Source organism: Myotis nattereri (genome assembly GCF_964212035.1).
Source record: "Myotis nattereri genome assembly, chromosome: 5".
Lineage (NCBI taxonomy): Eukaryota > Metazoa > Chordata > Mammalia > Chiroptera > Vespertilionidae > Myotis > Myotis nattereri.
In genome coordinates this window covers 11,528,476-11,549,984 of record NC_138080.1, presented here as the reverse complement: position 1 = coordinate 11,549,984, position 21,509 = coordinate 11,528,476, and the positions used below count along the sequence as shown (strand labels likewise).

The following is a 21,509-nucleotide window of genomic DNA, read 5'->3' as shown; positions in this document are numbered from 1 at the left end:
GGTTTGTGGTACAGCAAGAGTTAACTGAAAAACTGGTCTCTGATCTTAAAATTATAATGGTTCTTAGATTCTCTCTACACCATTATTTCCAAGAGATCAACCTTTTCCATAGGAATCAAGGGCCTGGTCCCTTTGTATCTGTGGTGAAGCAGCACAATCTCTGCCTATCTTGGACATCCACTTGAGTCAAGAGTCCTTATATAGCATTTAGATGTCATTATATGTACTTGCCCTTTTTCTTCACTGTTTTTCACTTATCACCATCTGAAACTTTTCTATGAATTTGTGCAGATTTTCAGCGCCATTAGGGCAGGGATTTGTTGGTCTTTATCTTCAGTGATTCTCTAGCTGCCTGGCACATAGTAAATGCTCAATAAAATTTTGCTGAATAAATGAATCATTCACTGCCTCCACCTGATAAGCCCTTTGCCAGCTCTCCTTCCTCCAAACGTCCCTTTTTAAAAAAAACCTCACGGGGGATATATATGCTTATTGATTTTAGAGACAGAGAGGAAGGGAGTGGAAGGGAAGGAGGGAGGGAAGGAGAAAAGGAGGGAGAGAAGGAGGGAAGGAATGGAGGGAGGAAGGGAGGAAGAAGAGGGAGGGAGAGAGGGAGGGGGAAACACTGATCAGCTGCCTCCTATATGTGCCCCAACTGGAGATCAAAGAACCCACAACCTAGGTATGTGCCCTGACCAGGAATTGAACCCAAACCTTTTTGTGTGTGTGCACGCACATGGATCGACTCGCCAACCAACTGAGCCACCCGTTAGGGCCCCAAACATTCCACTTTAAACATATTCTCCCTGGTCACCACTGTGCTGTCCGCCCTCTTTTTTAACATAATTCTCAAATATTCTAGGTCCACATGAGCCACAGCTCAGCCCAACACTGCCTCTTTTGATTTCTGACATAACAGCAATGGACACGCACAATAATAGTGCCTATTTTGTATTTAATGTGTCTAGAGTTCAGACACATAACTATGTGTTCAGTAATTGTGGCCCCTTCATCCCTTTCTCCCTGATGCTCTCTCTTTCTTAGGCCTCCAGGTGCACCCACTGCTCATGGTGACATCCTTATATTGACATATGTCAGTAATGGCATATGAACCATATGAATTCTGATAAGATTACCAGCTACCCTGTATAGCATCACCTATTTCATGACAAAGGAAGCTGCGGATTAAATCTCAGGCCAACACCTTCTCCACCCAGTCCACTTCCTCTGGGACTAGTGGTCTCCAGACAGAGGATGAAAGAGGCAGAGATGACACATACACTTCTGGTGCCTGATCTTCCCCGTGAGACACATTGTTCACCCTTTCTTCCTTTATATGTTGAAGCCTAACACCTTCACATTCTCTGTATTTGTTTCCATGACCAAAATTGGTTTTTTAAAAAACGTTCCTTCTAAGGTATCAATGATTGATAGAAACTTCAAACGTGATTCTCCTCCCATGAAGGGGTTCTGAATTTCAACCAAACACTTAGAATGCATAAAGAAAACAAGACTAGCAACACTTAGACTTGAGAGCAGGCAAGTCAGATTCCTTCCTGTAATCACTCTGTTCAGTCCAGCAACTAGCCCAGCCCTGATGGGGAGCAGCTGCGGAGGAAGGGAGTATGGGGTCAGTGAGGAGACAGAGCCTTTTCATAGTACAGAGGAGAGACCTTCGGTGATGAAATGGGGAGTACTCACTCACCCTTTATCTTGAGCTTAGTTCTCTGCACGTGGGTGCTTCACTTTTCAGCTTTTTTTTTTTAAAAATATATTTTATTGATTTTTTACAGAGAGGAAGGGAGAGAGATAGAGAGTTAGAAACATCGATGAGAGAGAAACATCGATCAGCTGCCTCCTGCACATCTCCCACTGGGGATGTGCCCGCAACCCAGGTACATGCCCTTGACCGGAATCGAACCTGGGACCCTTCAGTCCGCAGGCCGACGCTCTATCCACTGAGCCAAACCAGTTTCGGCCACTTTTCAGCTTTATATATCACATTCAACTGTGCCCTGGTTTTAATTTCTATCTTAACTGTTCTCTGACAGCCTAGCACAGACTGAGAAACTCTTCAAGAGAATACTTCTTTTTAAGAGCTCATGTCCCTTGTGTATGATAATATAATGACATAGTTATTCTTCTGTACACATTTTGCATGAAAAATGTACTAAAAAACAATAACATCTCATTGGTGGCCCAACAGAAGTAATTAGCCTTCAAATTCTTACTTAATCAACAGCAATATTTCTAGAAGCTTCCACAGCAACCTTCAGACATGGTTAACTGTTATATTTCTCAGCCCTGTTAATATAATAGTGCTTTGAGGATCATTTTCACAGACTTTTGATATTTGTTCCTAATTTGTCTCCTTAAATAGATTGTGAGGCCCTTGAGGGATGGGAATGTGCTTTATCTTTTCATTCTGTTTAACTCTGTGCCTGCTACTTACTATTCAGTCAATAAATCCTGGAAGATAGAGTATTTTACTTATTTGGTGTCAAAAAGAAACTATGCACCACAGACTTGGTAGGCTTAGGGCTATTTCACCCTACTGAGCAACTTAGTTGAATACTGTTAACTATAAATTTTCAATTTCCTCCTGTCACACCACATTATTAGGATTTAAAGGAAGCCCAGTGATTCCGGGTGCTCCTCTCTTACTACAATTCCCTTCCATAATAGCATCTTCACCTCAACATTACTAACTCCCCAAGAGATCAGATACAAGAGGGAGGCTCTGCTTAGACCAGAGTCCCCTTTCCCCAGGGGACCTCAGGACCCAGCCCATTGTGCTCAGCTTGGTCATCACTAGAAGTCCCAAGCTTCCAGTCACCTATCATCACCTGAGCTTTTTTCACCATCTGACTCTGTATGACCCCTAATCTGATCCAGTTTATGTCCCTTCACTAACACTACCTCTTCACTGTGGTCCCTAGATCTAGTCATCAGTAACAGTCCCTATTAATCCCCAGCCTCTTAGCTGTTAGAGAGCAACATACAACTTTTTTTGACTGGACTTTAAATGTATGACCACAGGTCTCAAACAGGACTCCTCAGGACTCTACTAAATTTCTATAATCTATTCACTTTCTCACTTCAAAGGTTAATATTTCTTTTGCTCTTCAAACAACCATCATTTCCTGTTCCTTCCCCACTGTGTTTTCTCATCACTTCTCAACCCATTTGGGCATTGAATCCCATCTCCTCCCTTGCATGTACCACCGGCATCTTTCTATTCCATCATTCCCATCAGAGTATAAACATGATATCCCATTTCCCACCTTTGAAAATTCTCTCTAGATCCTTTCAGCTACACTCTATTTCCCAGCTCCACTGTCTAGCAAAATCTTTCCAAAGAGTTGTCTATTTCACTGTTCCCACTTCTTCATTTTCCATTCTCCCTAGAAAGCACACAATCAGGCTTGTTTCCATCACTCCACTGAGACTATTACCCTCAAAGGACCTCTTCATATCTACTTAGACTTGCACTTGGCCAAGCCCAGTGTTGATTCCCAGTCCTCCTCTGACTTGGTTTGGCCACTGCAGGGGACACAGCTGATTACTCTTGTCTTCTTGAAACATTTCCATTCAGTGTTGGGGAACATCACAGTCTCCTCCGTGGCCACTCTTCAATTTCTTTTGTGGGTAGGTTCACCTCCTTTTCCTAACCCTCAGACATCAGAATGTCCCAAGGCTCAGCTCAGACCTTATCTGACTTTTCTCTTTGTACTTTCTCTCTTGTAGATACTTCCATTTCTGTGGCTTTAAATATATTGATGTGTCCTAGGTTTATATAGTAGCACAGCTTCTCCTCTTAGCTACAATTCATATATCTAATTACCTACTGGGCATCTCTACTTATATGTCTAATGGACCCTTCTCAACATGGGCTATACAAGATAAACACTCATCCTACATACTCCTACCAGCCGCTCACAACCCTGTCAGTCTCCAGTTTTCTCAATCTCAGTAAAATGCACTGTTTACCCAGTTATTGAGGCGCCAGACCTGGAAGCTATCTTTAATACCTCTATTTTTCTCATGTACCTATGTGCAAACTTGTCAGCTCTACCTTTGAAATGAGTACTGAATGTGATCACTTCTCACCACCTCCACCTGTTTGAGTGGAGGCATCAAGACCTTTCTTCCCTTGACTTCTCCAATAGCCTCCTAACTGATCTCCTGGCTCCCACCCTCACCCAAAACAGTCCACTCTCCACCCAGAATCCAGAGTGATCTTTTCAAAACATAAGACCAGCCACTCACCTGCTAAAAGACCCTCCAATAGAACGGCTTCCCATCACAATTAGAATGATAATGCAAACTCTTCTTTGGTCTCACAAATACACAGTACTCTGACCTTGTCTCTCTCTTCATCCTCTTTTTGAACTTGTCTTCCCCCTCATTCTCTGTAGTTCAGCCACACTGGCCTCTCTGTTCAGCCTTGAACAGGTCAAGTTCTTTCCAGTTTCTGCCCTGGCTGTTTGCTCTACCCAGAAAGCTCTTCCTACAGACTTCTTGCTCCTCACTTCAATCAGAATATCACCTCTTCAGAGAGGACTTTCCTGACCTCCCAGAGAACCCCCACATTGTCCTGCTACTCTCCAGCCTCTTATTCTGTTGACATTTTAAACAGTGCATAGTAATCCTGAATTCTTTTTTAATATTAAATGAACTTTATCTTTTAATGAATAGTTATTTTTAAATACTAACTTAAAATTATGTTATATCTACTTGAATAAGAGGAATTGTAGCATCAATTAAATAACAGTAGCTAAACAAGAAAATGAATCATCAAAATAACTTTAAAGAGAAAACAATATAGATGTTCTGAGAGGTTGTGGATGTCCAAGACCCAGCTGCTGTGGAAATGGAAGCAAACCTCAGGTGACCCTGGATTCTTGAGCTCTTACCGGAATTCCCTCCTCCTTCCTGCGGGGCCTAATGACCCATGGGATCCCCTGACTCCTCTGGGTCTCTGTGGGCTGTGGGTGGAGCAACAGGAGCAACAGGGCTTCTTGGGACAGGCTGGACCTTGGACTCGACCTTGGCCAGCATTCGCTTGTTGCGATCATTTTCTTTCCTCACCTCCAATGCGCTTTCTCTCCACCCACATGGCTGTGTTCCAGCTTTCTTAAACCCTTTCGCATGGAAGACGGTCTCCTTTGCCTTGGTAGGAAGTGCTTCTCTCCAGTTCCTTGCCCAGGTCTTCCGCCATCTTCCTGTAGGTTGCAAATCTGATATGTGGAGTGCACGTATCTACAGACACGGTGAGAAGTTTCTTCTCCATTTCTAAGCAGCTCGTTTCCTCCTCGGTTTTTTCTGAAGTTCTGTTAAGTGATCTTCATATGACTCGCGCAGAATTTGGAGCTTCAGCTTCTGCTGCTGAGTCTAACTTTTTAGGTTTGAGTTTTCATGCTGCAAAGATGCTTCCTCAAATTGGAGATTGGTTATTTGTCCTGAGAGCTCTTCCTTCACTTGCTTTTCTTCCCACAATTGCCTGGCTATTTCATGATGTTCTTCTTCAGGACTTTGAGGGGACACATTGAAGATGGCATTATCAGGGACACCCTTCAGGTCAATTTGCGACTGAAGGACGGGGTGATCACAGTTTTCTGCTTCCCTGTTTTGTTTGACCTGGCACTTCATGTGACTTAGGTGATCTCAGGTGAAGGGATGGTCTGTAGCAGTTTTTCAGCCACTGATATTACTTGGCTGATTTGATCCTTCAGGACCTGCTCTGTTTCTGTGTTTGGCTCCAGCCTGTCTTTCTTCTGCTCCTTTTCCTAGACTCACTTACTCCACCTCATATTAGTGGAGCAGTTGTGGACTTTCTGAAAAATGAATGTTTTCATTAAATAATTTTTTATTTTCTTCCAAAGTTGCTCTCCATGGATTTCTGATGTTTTTGAGATGGGTTTTCATGTCAGCTGGGAAAGTTTAGGAGACTGGCTCCTCCATACATTTGCAGAGAGTCGACCTTGTCCTAAAGTGACAACCTGCTCAGGTCTGTGTTCAGTGCTAACAAGCACAAGGCCTGGCCTCCACTGCAGGCAGGCTGAGGGAGTCCTTGGCACGTGTCACTGGTTCAATATTCTTACGACATCTCCCACAGACTTCATTGGGGCAGAACACCTTTAGCCTAATGCCCTCACATTCCTAAAGTGTGCCATCTTCTTACTATCAAAGACACCCACACACAGCACAGACCAGGATCTCCCAGGGAAAGCATGGAGATCCCAAACATATCTCAAGCTCTCAGAAATCTCCAGCAGAGCATCGCACAGGTGCTCCAAGGCCCGTTGGAAGGTGGATGTGGTGGCGGACAGCAGGTTTCCGTGGCTGGTCGGGCTCACAGCTCTGCCTCCAAGTGCCAGTGTCCTATGGGCCACAATTGGCCACTCAGAACCCTCCAAGTGTTCTGTCACTAAGGTAAACAGATACCCAGCAACCCAGGAAGACCAGTTGGGCTGGGGGAGGGGAGGACAAGGGTTCTAGAAAACCGTTTCCCATAGCTGCTCTGAAACAGAAGGTGACCTCATGTCTACAGGCACTGGGGCAGGTGGAGAGGCCGATTGCAGTCTGGAGTACAGAGTTCACATATACGCCTTTGACTCGCCCATAAAGTGTCCCTTACTACTAACACCTTGCATTAATAGGGTGCATTTGTTACAATTGATGAACCAATATTGTCACATCATTATCAACAAAAGCCCATAGTCTACATTCAGGTTCACCCTTTATGTTTCATAGCTCTGTGAGCTTTGACAAATGAATAATGTCATGTATTTATATTACATTATCATACAGAATAGTGTCCCAGCCATCAGAGTCCCCAGGGCCCCATCGACTCATTCCCTCCCTCTTTCCTTTTGAACCTCTGGAAACCATTGATGGCTTTCCTTGTTCTGAAGTCTGATCTGTCTGATATTAATATATCTACTCTTGCTTGCTTTCTGTTTAATTTTTCAATTACAGTTAATATTCAATAATATTTTATATTAATTTCAGGTGTGTAATCCTTCTTAGCCTATATTTATTTGTTTGTCTATTTCCCCCAAAAGAACTCAAGCATCTTACTGGCAAGGACTTTTCCTCCTTGTTCATTCTAAGCATCTAGAACAAGTGCTCAATAAATACTTGCTGAATGAATGGAGCAAGAATAAATGCGCAAACTTCAGGAGGGAGTAAGAGATGAGATGTAGAAAGGTAGGCAAGCTGGCAGAGGCTCAGGTAAAGAGTGTTATTTAAATAAATTCAAAGCTGTGAAGTACTTCCAGGAGCAGAGTAATAAATAAAAATGGACAGACACAAAGGAAGGTGAGGCAGAGGACTCAGAAGGGCCTCTGTTGGAAGGGAATTTCTGCAATGATGAAATATTGTCTATTTCTGCTGTCCTAAAACAATAGCCACTGGCCACATGTGACTACTGAGCACTTAAAATGTGGCTGGTGGGACTGAGGAACTGAATATTAATTTTCTTTCATTTTAATTTGCATTAAATAGTCACATGTGGCCAGTGGGTATGGTATTAGACAGTGAAGTTCTAGAACAGGGGTGGGCAAACTTTTTGACTCGAGGGCCACAATGGGTTCTTAAACTGGACCGGAGGGCCAGAACAAAAGCATGGATGGAGTGTTTGTGTGAACTAATATAAATTCAAAGTAAACATCATTACATAAAAGGGTACGGTCTTTTTTTTTTTTTAGTTTTATTCATTTCAAACGGACCGGATCCGGCCCCCGGGCCGTAGTTTGCCCACGGCTGTTCTAGAACCTGAAGAATCCCTTCCCCCCAATGTAACTTCAGGATAACAATACATACCTCACATCGTGAATTGTTGAAAGGATTAATGCAATAAGAAGCCTTGTTAAATGTCTAAAACAGAGGTGGACCTCAAAAAAATTATAGCTGCTATTATTACAGCATTGCAAATAAAGTACTTTTAAGTACATACCATTTAAATTTGGCTCTAAAGTGCTGGAAACAGGCTTTTAATAATCGTTATCATAATTTTTTGTTTGCTAGAGTTAGTGGGTAACCAATGTGTAGGTCTGTCTATATTTGAGCTCATAAACTAAAAATAGCAAACAACCATTTTGGGATCTCAGGAAGGCCTTTTCAGTGATAAATGACTATTCCAAGTGGATCCACTTGCTGATCCTTCTAATGAGCTAATTAGTTTTAACAACAGCTAATTTAACATTTGCAAAAACTGGATTTGTAACATTACCGCATTATTTTCAAACTTTGTCTTCTGCAACTTACCAAATGCTTTGGATAAGAGTAATGTTAGCTTTAATACTTACTATTAAAATAAAGGGAAAAGTATTTTATTACTGGAAACATTATGTTGAACTTAAATTGATTTAGACATGATTTTTTTCCTTGTCAAAGGCTCACCATACTTTCTTCCATACTGAATCCAGACTATAAAATTAACACAGATATGTAGTATAAGCAGACCATTATAATGAACCCTTAGGAATAACCTAATCTAATAATAAAATTACACATTTGTTCAAGATAAGCATGGGCATATGTTTAGGTGAAGAGAATGTGCAGTCCTTAGCAGCAGAGGTGGACATAGAATCCCACAGACCCTGCCTAAGTGCTGGTGGAGACTCAGCTTGAATGAGGGCTTAAAGGTTCTGAGAAAAGTTGACGTTCTTGTTAAAGAGGCCAATTAATCTGCATCACTTGGAAACCACTTCACCTTACGTGAAACAGTGCCCTGGGACATAATATAAATGAGATTGGAGTGGAAAGGGAATGGAAATTCACTTTTCTAGGAGGAAGCCTTCCCAAACTGCCCTCCTGGCTTTGCTGTTTGAAATGCAGATCCTTTCTGGGCCAACCCCACCGAGGAGCTGAGGTAGCAGAGCAGGAAGCGGGTGAAGACCCCAAATACTAAGATGAGATGCTGTGAAGACTTACCTATGGGCATCACTAAGAAAAACGGCAGCCAGCAGAGGACGAAGCAGCCGACCACGATCCCCAGTGTTTTGGCGGCTTTCTTCTCCCGAGAAAACTTGAGGAGTCGCACAGAGAAGTGCGCTTTGTTCCTGGCGCTGGGCATCCCCCTGCCTCCTACCGGGGCATTTTTCCGATGGATGCGGAGCGTCACCTGCTCCGAGTCCGACTTGTCTGTCTTGAGGCCCGCCTTGAGGCCCCGGCTCTCCCGCCGGGCCACCACGTAGACCCGGCAGTACATGACCAGGATGATGGCGAGCGGCACGTAGAAGGACCCCAGCGCCGAGAAGAGCACGTAGCCGGGCTCCTCGGTGATCTGGCAGATGGTCTCGTCCTCCGGGGCCGGCTGCCTCCAGCCGAACAGCGGCCCCACGGAGATGACGAGGGACAGCGCCCAGACGCAGAGCAGAGCCAGGAGTCCCCTCTTCTGGGTGACGATGGTGGGGTAGCGCAGCGGGTAGCTCACGCCAATGTAGCGGTCAATGGAGATGATGCAGAGCCCCAGGATGGACGCGGTGCAGCACAGGACGTCCACCGCCGCCCAGATGCTGCAGAAGACTCTGCCGAAGGCCCAGTAGCCCAGGATCTCGAAGATAGCGGAGAAGGGCAGCACGGTGGACGTGAGCAGAAGGTCGGCCACCGCCAGGTTGACGATGTAGTAGTGCGTGACCGAGTGCAGGTGCCGGTGGCAGGCCACGGAGAGGATCACGAGTATGTTCCCCAGGACCCCGAAAATGATGAGGCTCCCTAAGATCACCCCGAGCAGAATGGCCTTGGAAATGTTCACCGGAGCGGGCGGGTGAGTGCAGTTGGAGCTGTCTGAGGCATTTCCAGAGAGAAACACCATGGTCCTAGCCAGCCGGCCGGGCCGAGGTCCGGCTCTCCACGCCACCCCCGGGCGGGGGCGGGGGCGGAGGCGGGATCCAGGGAGCAGGGAGTCAAAAGGTCTGGGCTTGGGGGAGCCTTGCCCGCTGGGGTTGGCCGGGGGTGACAGAGAGTGCGCCGATGGGAAGCAACCCCTGCCAGCCCTGGAAACTCTCGGAAGGCCACGCCAAGGGGCAGGGCATGAAAGGCGACATGGCGGGGCGAGCGGGGTGTCCGCGGACGCCCTCCACCCGCTGCTTTGGACCCAGACCCCCACTCCCTACCTACAGGAGGCTTGGCGCCACGCTCGAGGGGACAAGTTGCAAAATGCCGCCCCGGGATTATGCGAGTCCTCTATTCCGCTCTGTCTGATGCGTCCTGATGAGAAGATTCAGCATTCTGCACATCAGTTGGGATTCTCAAATCCAGCGCCAGTCTCCCCCGCAACCCACCAGCAAGTAGCGGCCTGCCGTCGACTCTTAAAGGTGGAGACCTTTGACATCTGGACCCCGCTGCCGCCCGCAGTTACCCACCGTGTGGCTGGCCCGCCGTAGATCCAGCTTCTAGGCGCGCGCGCGGGGGACGTGGATGCGAACTGTTCACCAGACCCAGGGTCGTCAGCCGGCGTCTTCCTGAAAGAGCGCGAAGAGAAAGGCGGGGTGTCAGCCAGGCGCACGGGGGTCGAGGTCACGGGGGATCGAGGTCGTGCGGGGCTCCACGAGGAGGACCCGGCAGGGAGCCCGGCTGACTCTGCGGTACCAGAGCGGCTGGCCCTGCGGCAACAGAGGGCCCGCGGGAGGGGCTCCGCGCAGTGCCCCGGCCGCTGGGAGCCCGCCCTGGCGCGCTCCTCCGCGCGACCTCAGGGTTCAAATCCGAAGCAAATAAATCCCAAACTGCAGCTCCTGGCGGCCGGATGACGGCGAAATTAAAATCCCCGAAGCCCGCGAGGCGCCACTGCAGCTGGCGAGTGTGTCTCACCAAACTGAGCAAGTGGAACAGAGGATCTACCGGCTGCCATCTGAACAGGTCGCTTTGCAGCCACCTGGAGGGGCGGGCGGGGAGAGGGACCGCCGCGTCCTGGGGACCGCAGTGCCGCGCGCGCTCGTGCCGGAGGAATTCACACTTGGGCGTGCGGAGCGCGTGGATTTGTCCACCAGCCGAGTCGGCCTGAGAGTCAGGTCCCGAGCAAAGCCGGATGGGTCCCCAGGGCTGAACGCGACCGAGGTCAGTCCAGGATTCCTTTCCAATCCATAGGGTCAGAGGTCCCAGAGGACTCGAGCCTCGAGCCACACCCAGGTGGGCTGCTGGGGTCCAGTGGGGAGGTCTGAGGGGACAGGGGGAGCTTCAGTCTGCCGAAGAGGCTTTGCAAGTGGCAGTCACTGCGAAGGTTTAGGCGTGAAAATCCAGCCCGCACACCAGTGGACAGAGGATGTCCTGGATATTCTGGGCGGGTTGGGGGAGGGGCAGGGGCAGTGCAGGAAACCTAGGTTCCCACAGCTGCAAGCCGACCGCAGGAACCAGGCAGGAGCGAGAGGAGTGGGGACCCATCTTGGCTTCTAAGGATTCTGGGATTGGTCGCTGAGGCAGGACCCCAGACACAGGCTACTGTGAAATCACAAGTTCAAGAGCTCACAGGTGGCAATAAAAACAAGCAATAGCAAAAACCCTTTCCCCACATACACACCTCGGGGTACTAAATACGAGGTTTAAAACACACTTATTAACTAAGAGATAACTTCCCAGACTATAGAAGGAAAACAGGGTGGGGTGGGGATACAGGTCAGAGCAGGTGGAAAATGCCAAAGGCACTTGGGAAAGTGGGGGATCCGCTCAGGCGGGGGCCAGGCCGTTTGCCTTCACCCACCCGGCCCAGCCGGACGCTCGCGCCCCGCTCCCTCCCTCACTCACCTGGAGCCCCCACGCGGAGCCACCTCCGGCGCTGCCGGAGCTGCCGGGAACCCTGTCCCAGGAGCAGCCCTGCCGCCTCCTCTCTAGGGGAGAGGGCACCGGCTCTTCCAGGAGCCAGTTCCCTGTCCTGTCGCACCCGCTGACTCACCCCTCCACCGCTAGTGTCTTCAAGCGCCTGACTGGCTATCCTTTACTTGGGGACTTGACCATAAAGAGTGAAAATAGCAAAGAAAAGAAAATACAGCTGCTCAATAACTGCACCTTCACCCTTTTAATATTCAGCTCCCAGAAATCAGCCAAGAGCTGGCAAGGAACTTTGCAGGTCTCGCTGACGTAACGAGGCAGTAGCCCCAGCTAGTAGCGATCTCCTGCGGTTACCGGTACGCAGCAGCCCAGGCACATGCGCAAAGCCGTGTTTTTTTAAATCTTGCCTGGAGTGGCTTGGGTTCTCGCTTTGGGTGATGAGGACACAATGCAATATACAGATGATGTATTATAATATTGTACACTTGAAACATATGATTTGATGAACACTTGGATTAAGTTCTGTTAAAATCAGGAAGAAGCATGTAGTTCTGCCAAATATGCAAGTAAATTGTATTATCTGAAGATGCAAGTAAAATCAGATAAAATTAAATAAATCTGTTTTAAGATGCAAGTAAAATCAGATAAAATTAAATAAATCTGTAATAAAATTCTAATTCCAGGAAGATAAAGTGAGCATATCTATAGATTTTAAAAAACAGTATAGCCTGGCGGTGTGGCTCAGCGATTGAGCATGGAACCATGGACCAGGAAGTCAAGGTTGGATTCCCAGTCAGGTCACACGCTCCCGGGGTTGTGGGCTTCACCCCAGTAGGCAGCGTGCAGGAGGCAGCCTATCAATGACACTCTCATCATTGATGTTTCTATCTCTCTCTCCCTCGCCCTTCCTCTCTGAAATCAATAAAAACATATTTAAAAATAAAAAGCAGTATAGTTTCACTGTAGTTTCTGACACAGTTTAGTGTTTTTGAAGTGCCACATAATTTTTTTCCAGTTTTCATAAGAAAATATATCCTTTAAAGGAGAATTACTTCCCTTTAATTCTCTTTGATTTATTAATAGCTGGAGCATGAAAAGCTGACATCACCAGACTTGTTTACTTTTTTTCTGGTAAATTCTATGTTCTGCTTACCTTACAACTGAGTAAAGCTATATATGTTTTGGAACATTGGAAAAATGCTAACGTTTTCTGCATTCTGATTCCCACCTCTTTCATTGTCATCTTTCATTTTCATCTATTCAGATAAGACACACTGTTTTCAAAATATTTACTAGGTTCCCTTAAACCTATAACAAATAGATAACTTTGTTATGCACTTGAATTCCTTCCCTTGAACAGAAGTTTATTAATATTATTACCTTCTCCAAGGGAGATATTTGGAAGTCTCCCTCTTTTTTAGCAATATACCTCAAAATATCCTGGAGGAATGCCCATGGGAGGATCAGGGGGCTCTGCTTCATTGAATACCTAATATTTAGATTTAATATTATTTTATTTGACTGTAATATTATTTTTAAACATATACCCAAATGGCTAGGTCGTCCATAAACTGAACTTTGTATTGTGCAGGAAGTACACTGGGTGAGGAGACAGTACACCCGGGTTCACTCTAATTACCACATCACTTGCCGTCTTTCTGTGATTCAGTCCCCTCTGTTGGAGAAGGCTGGACTGCAATGCTGTGTGACTCTTACATTTTTTCATCAAATGTGCATGTAATGTCTTTTGTTCAGAAACCTCATCCATCAGAGGGATATATTATTGTTCAGTTTCATATTCATAAGCCTTACACCATGCATTTGCATGCTCTATTAATATCTGTTCCATGGCACACAAGGGAAACAGTGTTATCGACAAGAGAAGCGACTGAAAATTGCTCAGCTCTGCAAGGTCAGTATGTACAAAAGTCTTTGGAACTCCCAGTCCCCATCCCCAAATGAACAAGCATACTCACAAATCCTCTCCTTCCAGGGCAACTAACTAGCTAGTGCCAAGACTGAAAAGAGTGGCTCCTTAATTCTAGCCGATACTAGTATGCTACCAGGAAAGTCTTTTAAATTAGTTCTCAGCCTATAAACATCAATCTTTGAGAAATTAACTCTTAGAACCATTGTTTTCCCCTCAGTAATCATAGACCCACAAACAGGAAACTATCAATTTATTGGGGATTCTTTAGAGAATAGTTGAGGGAAAAAAAAAAAAAAAAAAAGCAAACAAAAACCACATTTAAAATAAAGTAAGGAGGCCAGAAGGGGGAGCTCTCATGCCCCACCATCATTGCCAAGCACAACAGGGAGAACTCTATTTTGTATTTGTTTTTTGTTAAACCTCAACTTAGGATATTTTTTCCATTGATTTTTTAAAAAGAGTGGAAGAGAGGGGAGAACAGAGAGAGAAACATCGATGTGAGAGGGACACATTGATTGGTTGCCTCCCACAAGTGCCCCAACCAGGGCCAGGGATCAAGCTTGCAACCAAAGTACATGTCCTTGATGGTGTTACAGAAGACCAGAGAAGAACCAAGCAACACTTAGAGAGATGGAGTTACATTTATTATTATTACGCGCGGGCCCAGAGAAAAATGCTCTAGAATTGTGGGCGAAGTCACACAGGAAGTTTCCTGTATTTATACCTTTTTACCCTTTTTGTCTCCCAAATATAGGGTTTTATGGTCCCCTTTGCAAGTTCTTAAAGAGCCCCTGTGTGCTGGGGCTTTGAGACCTCAACCAAAGGCTTGGCCTGGTGCCAGCACTGATAACTTCATCTGGGGAAGGTTTAATGGCCTCAGAAATGGGAGTAATCTTATTTTCCTTATTATTTAAGCAAGCAAGCATTTACAGAAGCCCAAATAGCAGGGTTAAAATTTCAAACAGCAGTTTTTATATAAGATGGATGCTTCAATGAGAATAGAACCCTGGACCTTCAGTCCACAGGCCTATACTCTATCCACTGAGCCAAACTGGATAGGGTAGGGAGAACCCTTCGTAATAGCCCTCCCAACTTCTTCCTCTCCCCATAAAAGTTTCCTCTCTTTTGTTTTAGTAGATTTGCACATGGCCTGCCATGGTTGCATGTTCTGGACTGCAATTCATTGTTGTTCCAGAATTAACCCATTTGCTGGAGAAATATCTGGCTGACTTTTTGTTTTTCAACAGTTGACATGGATGTTCCAGAAAATGTTGAGTTAGACCCATGAGAAGGTAGAGTAAAGAAAGAGTGGGCTGTGGAATCATAAAGATGCTCACCCTGACATCCTGTAAGACCAGGGTAAAACTCAGCTTCTCTGAACCTTGGTTTCATAATTTTTAAAGGGAGACAATAAAAACCCCCAGGATGGTTATTAGGACTGAGTGAGATTATATCATGTGAAGCTTATTAAAACTCTTGTTATAAATATTAGCCCTTTCCCTTTCTGCTCATTTTGTGTGCTACTTTAAACACACTTCAAATCCAGAGTGGTTCAAATTCCACATCCGACATAAGCACAATGTATTCAGTTGGAGAAATGTGCACAATGACCCGAGAATTACGTTTGGAGTGGGTGAGCTGGCCTTGGCCACTGCTCACTCCTCCTTTTCTCCCTACTCCCCATTGTCCCACATCTTGAAGGGCCATGCCTATATGTGTGAACACTGCAGTCTGATCATCCTGGCAGCTGCCTTTTGGCCTTTGGCCTGCAGGTGCACATACTATGATGTGGTCTGCCCTAAGAAGGGAGGGGAGAGACAGAGAGAGAGGGAAACATTGATGAGCCCAGGAAAAAAGTCTAAAGGTCTTGAAAGGTGTGTTTTGTTTTGTTTTTTCAGTTCTTTAACAAATTTTATTTCTTTTGAGAAAGGAACGGATTTTGAGGAGGAAAAACAAGGGGCAGAGAGATATGGAATAGAAAATAAATACAAATGTAAGCTGCTTTGCTAATTGTTTTACAATCTCAACAAATGAGTACAGAGAATGCCTTGTAGAAAATAACACAATAAAGGTTCAAGATCAAGGTGTTCCTTTAGGCAAGGCTGAAGATTTCAGTCTCCGGTGTTTGGAATTTGGGCTGCAATACTTATCTTTGGATGGGTCACTGGGTTTGTGGTATAGTCCATGCCTTTAACCAGATTTGAACAGAAGAGTGGCCTCTTGGTCGAGGTAGAAGTAGATGAAGGGTTTGGTTTCATGTGTCACATAGCTACTGAAATTTCTCCCCACCATGCAGTGCCAGGTGAGATTGTACTTCTTGTCAAACTCCTTGATATGGGCCACTTTTGATATCTATGTTATATTTCTCCAACTCCTGAGTAGCACATTCCATGGAGTTCTGTTGCATATCTGCAGATCGGCTTTTTTGTTGTTAATCCTCACCCGAGGATATTTTTTTCCAATGATTTTTTTTTAAGAGAAAGTGGAAGAAAGGGGAGAGACAGAGAGAGAGAAACATTGATGTGAGAGAGGCATATCGATTGGTTGCTTCCGCCTGTGTCCAGACCTGGGCTGGTATGGAGCCTGCAACCAAGGTACGTGCCTCGACTGGAATTGAACTTGGGACCCTTCAATCCAAGAGGCAATGATCTATGCACTGAGCCAAATGGGCTAGGGCGCTGTGTTGGCAATTTTTTTTATCACCACCTTTCCATCGTACATAGTTACAGTGGAGAGAGGCTGGCCAACTGCTACAGCCTCCTGGGGGAGGTGCTGGGGAGGCCCAGATCCAGTGGGAGAAACCATTTCTACAGAAGCCCTGGCACATCTCACCCTGAAAGCATTTGTGCGGCCATTTAGGGTAGACAATTCTGGGTCCCAGAGCATGACCGAGAAGAGGGAGAGTGGACTCCAGGCAGGGATAACACCTTAATTTTTTGGTCCTGTGGACTCTGCCCATTGGAAAGAGCCATGGTCAGAGGGAGTCACATCTGGGGTCTCTAAAGACTAAAACCCAAGACAGGGGTCCTCTTGCCTGGACCTAAGGGCACTGCTCTTTAGGCTTGCGGTATAGTGGAAGGTGAGAAATCCACTGCAGGGGACCTCTGTGAAGGCTCAGGGGATGATATTGTTTGATTTAGGACTTACAGGATAAGCAGAATTCAGATTGAAAGACAAAAGTTAAGAAGGCAAATCAGCAACAGCTGTACAATAGAGTGTTGTGCATGCATGCGTGCGTGCCTGCGTGCGCGCATGTGTGTGTGTGTGTGTGTGTGTGTGTGTGTGTGTGTGTGTGTACCATTTTAATTGGAGAAGGAAGGCTTGTAATAATCATACACTCAATGCCTTCGATTGGCAAGACTGTGATTAGTGAGAAAGTCAGCAAGTGTAGGAGGCTTTGAGGAAAAATTACTCAGAATCAGTTAATTATTATCTTAGAAGACAATACACAATGGAATTAGGAGCTGATTTCTGGGACTTACAATGACAGAGTAGGGGGCTTAGCGTTAATATCGTTAATATCCACCAGAAGACCTGGCTTTTCAACAAATTCTCATAGGGCTTAAAAAGTTAAAGAGGGAGAAAAATGAAAACATGGCTCAGGACGGTATTGATGCAGTCTCATCACAGTTCTCCAAACAACTATTGTGTCCTAATTCTTTATCAGAAAACTGCTCAGTGCACAGACACGGCTGAATGAAGCCTTGGATGAGATAATTCTGACTTCAGCATTATTCTTCCTGCTCTTTCTTACCTCCCTGAGAAAATAACTTGCACCAAATCTCATGAGTTGTGGCATTCCACCCTTACAATGTACATTATGGTGGGAATGTGGGTTCAAGTCATCTTATAACTGGATCAGATAAATTATTCCTTTAAAACAATAAAACTTTGCTCTTGCTTGCAAATATCAGTTGAGGCATAACAATCAAATTCTCTCTATACCTTTGTCAGAGATCATCTGGAAGGGAGGTGAAACACCTGAATCAATATCTATACCAAATGTAGAAATTGTTTTTTTGTTTGTTTGAGTTTTGCTTTTTTAAAAATTTACCTTTATTCTTGAAAGTATTATAAATATCCCTTACCCACCCCTCCCAATTGACCCCCACCACCGGACTCACCCCCACGCCCCCTTTTTCCCTTTGTTTCTCTTCACCTCATTATTGTCTAGGTTATGCATATATGCATATATGTTCTTTGGTTAATATCTTCCTGCCCCCACCATCCATATCCTCTGAAATATGTCGGTTTGTTGCATGCTTCAATGTTTCTGGATCTATTTTGTTTGTCAGTTTATTTTGTCCATTATATTCCACATATAAGTGAGATCATGTGATGCTTGTCTTCCTCTGACTGACTTATTTCACTTAGCATAATACTCTCCAGGTCCCTCCATGCTTGTCACAAAGGGTAAGAGATCCTTCTGTTTTACAGCCACACAGTATTCCATGGTGTAAATGTACCACAAGTGGTTGTTTTTAATCTATTCATCTACTGATGGGCAATTGGGCTGTTTCCAGATCTTAGCTATGAACATGGAGGTGCATATATTCTTTCTGATTGGTATTTCAGGCTTCTTAAGATATAACCTAAAAGTGGGAACACTGGGTCAAATGGCAGTTCCATTTTTAGTTTTTTGAGGACACTCCACAATGTTTTCCACAGTGCCTGTATCAGTCTGCCTGCCCACCAGCAATGAACTAGGTTACCTTTTTCTCCATATCCTCAACAGCACTTGTTGTTTGTTGACTTATTGATGATAGCCATTCTGGCAGGTGTGAGGTGGTACCTCATTGTCATTTTAATTTGCATCTCTCTGATGATTAGTGACTGAGCATTTTTTCATATGTTCTTGGCTTTATGTATGTTTTTTTGGAGAAGTGTATATTCAGGTCTTCTGCCCATTTTTTAATTGGATTGCTCCTCTTCTTTGATTGAGTAGTAATGAGTAATATTTTGGAAATTAACCCCTCCTCAGCTGTATCGTTGGCAAGTATGTTCTCCCATACAGTGGGTTCTGTTTTCATTTTGATGCTGGTTTTCTTTGCTGTGCAGAAGTGTTTTAGTTTCATGTATTCCAATTTGTTTATTTTTCCCTTTGTTTCTCTTGCCCTAAGTCAGTGATGGCGAACCTATGACACTCATTTTTTTTTGGTTGATTTTTCTTTGTTAAATGGCATTTAAATATATAAAATAAATATCAAAAATATAAATCCTTTCTTTACTATGATTGCAAATATCAAAACATTTCTCTATGTGACACGGCACCAGAGTTAAGTTAGGGTTTTTCGAAATGCTGACACGCCGAGCTCAAAAGGTTCACCATCACTGCCCTAGGTGATGTATCTGTGAACATTCTGATACGAGATGTCTGATATTTTGCTACCTGTTTTCTTGTATGATTTTTATGATTTCACAGCTTAAATTTAAGTCTTTTATTCATTTTGAGTTTTTTCTTGTGTATGGTATAAGTTGGTGGTCTAGTTTGACTTTTTTGCATGTACATGTCCAATTTTCTCAACACCATTTATTGAAGAGACTGTCTTGACTCCCTTGTATGCTCTTGCCTCCTTTGTCAAATATTAATAGAACATAATGGCTTGGGTAGATTTCTGGGTTCTCTGTTCTGTTCCATTGATTTATATACCTATTATTGTGCCAGTAACAGGCTGTTTGATTACAGTGGCTTTATAGTATAACTTGATATCTGGTATTGTGATCCCTCCAACTTTGTTCTTCTTTCTCAAGATTGCTGCAGCTATGTGGGGTATTATTTTGGTTCCATATACATTTTTGGAGTTTTTGTTCTAGATCTGTGAAATATGCTTTGAAATTGCATTGAATTATAGATTGCTTTGGGTAGTTTGGACATTTTAATGATGTCAATTCTACTAATCCATGCATACGATATATTCTTTTGCTTGTTTATATATTTTTCTATCTCTTTTTTCAATGTCCTACAGTTTTCTGAGTACAGGTCTTTTACCTCCTTGGTTAAGTTTATTCCTAAGTATTTTAATTTTTTGTTACAATGGTAAATGCAATTGTTTCTTTACTTTCTCTTTCTGAGAGATCATTATTGGTGTATAAAAATGCCATCATTTTCTGGGTGTTAATTTTGTATCCTGCTACATTGTCAAATTTACTTATTAAATCTAGTAGTTTTTTGGTGAAGTCCTTAGGGATTTCTATGTACAATATCATGTCATCTGCAAATAATAACAGTTTTACTTCCTCCTTTCCAATTTGGATACCTCTTGTTTTCTCTTCTTGTCTGATCACTGTGGTTAACACTTCCAATATTACATTGAATAAGAGTGGTGAAAGTGGACATCCCTGTCTTGTTCCTGTTCTTAGGGGGAATGTTTTTAGGTTTTGCCCATTGAGTATGACGTTGGCTGTAGGTATATCGTATATGGCCTTTATTATGTTGAGATATGATCCCTCTATTCCCACTTTGCTGAGAGTTTTTATCAAATATAGGTGTTGGATTTTATTGAATATTTTCTCTGCATCTATTGATATGATCATGTGACTTTTGTCTTTCAATTTGTTTATGTGATATATCACATTTATTGATTTGTGAATATTGTACTACCCTTGCATCCCCAGAGTAAATCCCACTTAGTCAGGATGTATGATCTTGTTAATGTATTATTGAATCCTATTTGCTAATATTTTGTTGAGGATTTTAGCATGTATGTTCATCACGGATATTGACCTGTAATTCTCTTTCTTTGTAGTGTCTTTATCTGGTTTTGGAATTAGGATAATGCTGGCTTCATGAAAAGAGCTTAGAAGTATTCCTTCCTTGGAGTTTTTGGAATAGTTTGAGGAGGATAGGTGTCAGTTCTTTGAATGTTTTGTAAAATTCACCAGTGAAGCCATCTGGCCTAAGACATTTGTTTGCTAGGAGTTGTATGGTTCTTTTAAAATTACTACTGCTTTCATTTCATTGGTTAATTGGTTATTCAGTTTTTCTGATTTTTTCTGATTCAGTTTGGGAAGATAGTATGTTTCTAGGAATGCATCAATTTTGCCCATGCTGTCCTATTTGTTGGCATATAGTTGTTCTTGGTATTTTCTTACAATCCTTTGTATTTTTGTAATGTTAGTTGTTACTTCTCCTCTTTCATTTCTGATTTGATTTATTAAACCTCTCTTCTTTTATCTTAAATCTGGTTAAAGGTTTGTCAATCTTGCTCATCTTTTCAAAGAACCAGCTCTTGGATTCATTGATCTTTTGTTTGTTTGTTTGTTTTTAATCTGTATGTTATTTATTTCTGCTCTGATATTTCCTTCCCTCTACTTACTCTGGGATTTTCTTGTCATTATCTTTCTGATTATTTTAGTTGTAGTGTTAGGTAGTTTAATAGAGCTTTTTATTGTTTCTTGAAGTAAGCCTGTAATGCTATGAACTTCTCTCTCAGGACTGCTTTCACTGTGTCCCATAGATTTGAGATTGTTGTGTGTTCATTTTCATGTGTTCCCAGGAAGTTTTTTTTATTTCTTTCTTGATTTCATTTGTAACCCATTCATTGTTTAATAGCATGCTATTTAGCCTCCATGTGTTTGAATGTTTTTGAGTGTTGTTCTTGTAATTCATTTCTAATTTCATGCCATTGTGATCTGAGAAGATGCTTGATATGATATCAATTTTCTTGAACTTTTAAAGACTTACTTTATGTCCTAACATGTGGTCTATCTTTGAGAATGTTCCATGTGCACTTGAGAAGAATATATATTTTGCAGCTTTAGGGTGAAATGTTCTATAAATGTCAATTAAATCCATATGCTCTAGTGT

The 21,509-nt window shown here is 43.6% G+C and overlaps 1 protein-coding gene across 3 annotated transcripts in view; it reads right to left on the bottom strand.

Annotated features, from left to right (window-relative positions):
- The window catches only part of ADRA1A (adrenoceptor alpha 1A), a gene marked incomplete at its 5' end in the record, with an annotated part of 196,598 nt that extends 186,126 nt beyond the window's left edge, over positions 1 to 10,472 (bottom strand). Inside the window, one exon of one of the 3 annotated variants that reach the window (XM_081090988.1) lies at positions 8,941 to 10,472. In XM_081090988.1, the coding sequence (XP_080947114.1) occupies positions 8,941 to 9,823 (883 nt within the window). The remainder of the gene's footprint in view (positions 1 to 8,940) is intronic. The other 2 variants (XM_081090987.1, XM_081090986.1) reach the window with 2 other exon arrangements.
- Positions 10,473 to 21,509: the final 11,037 nt, after the last annotated feature.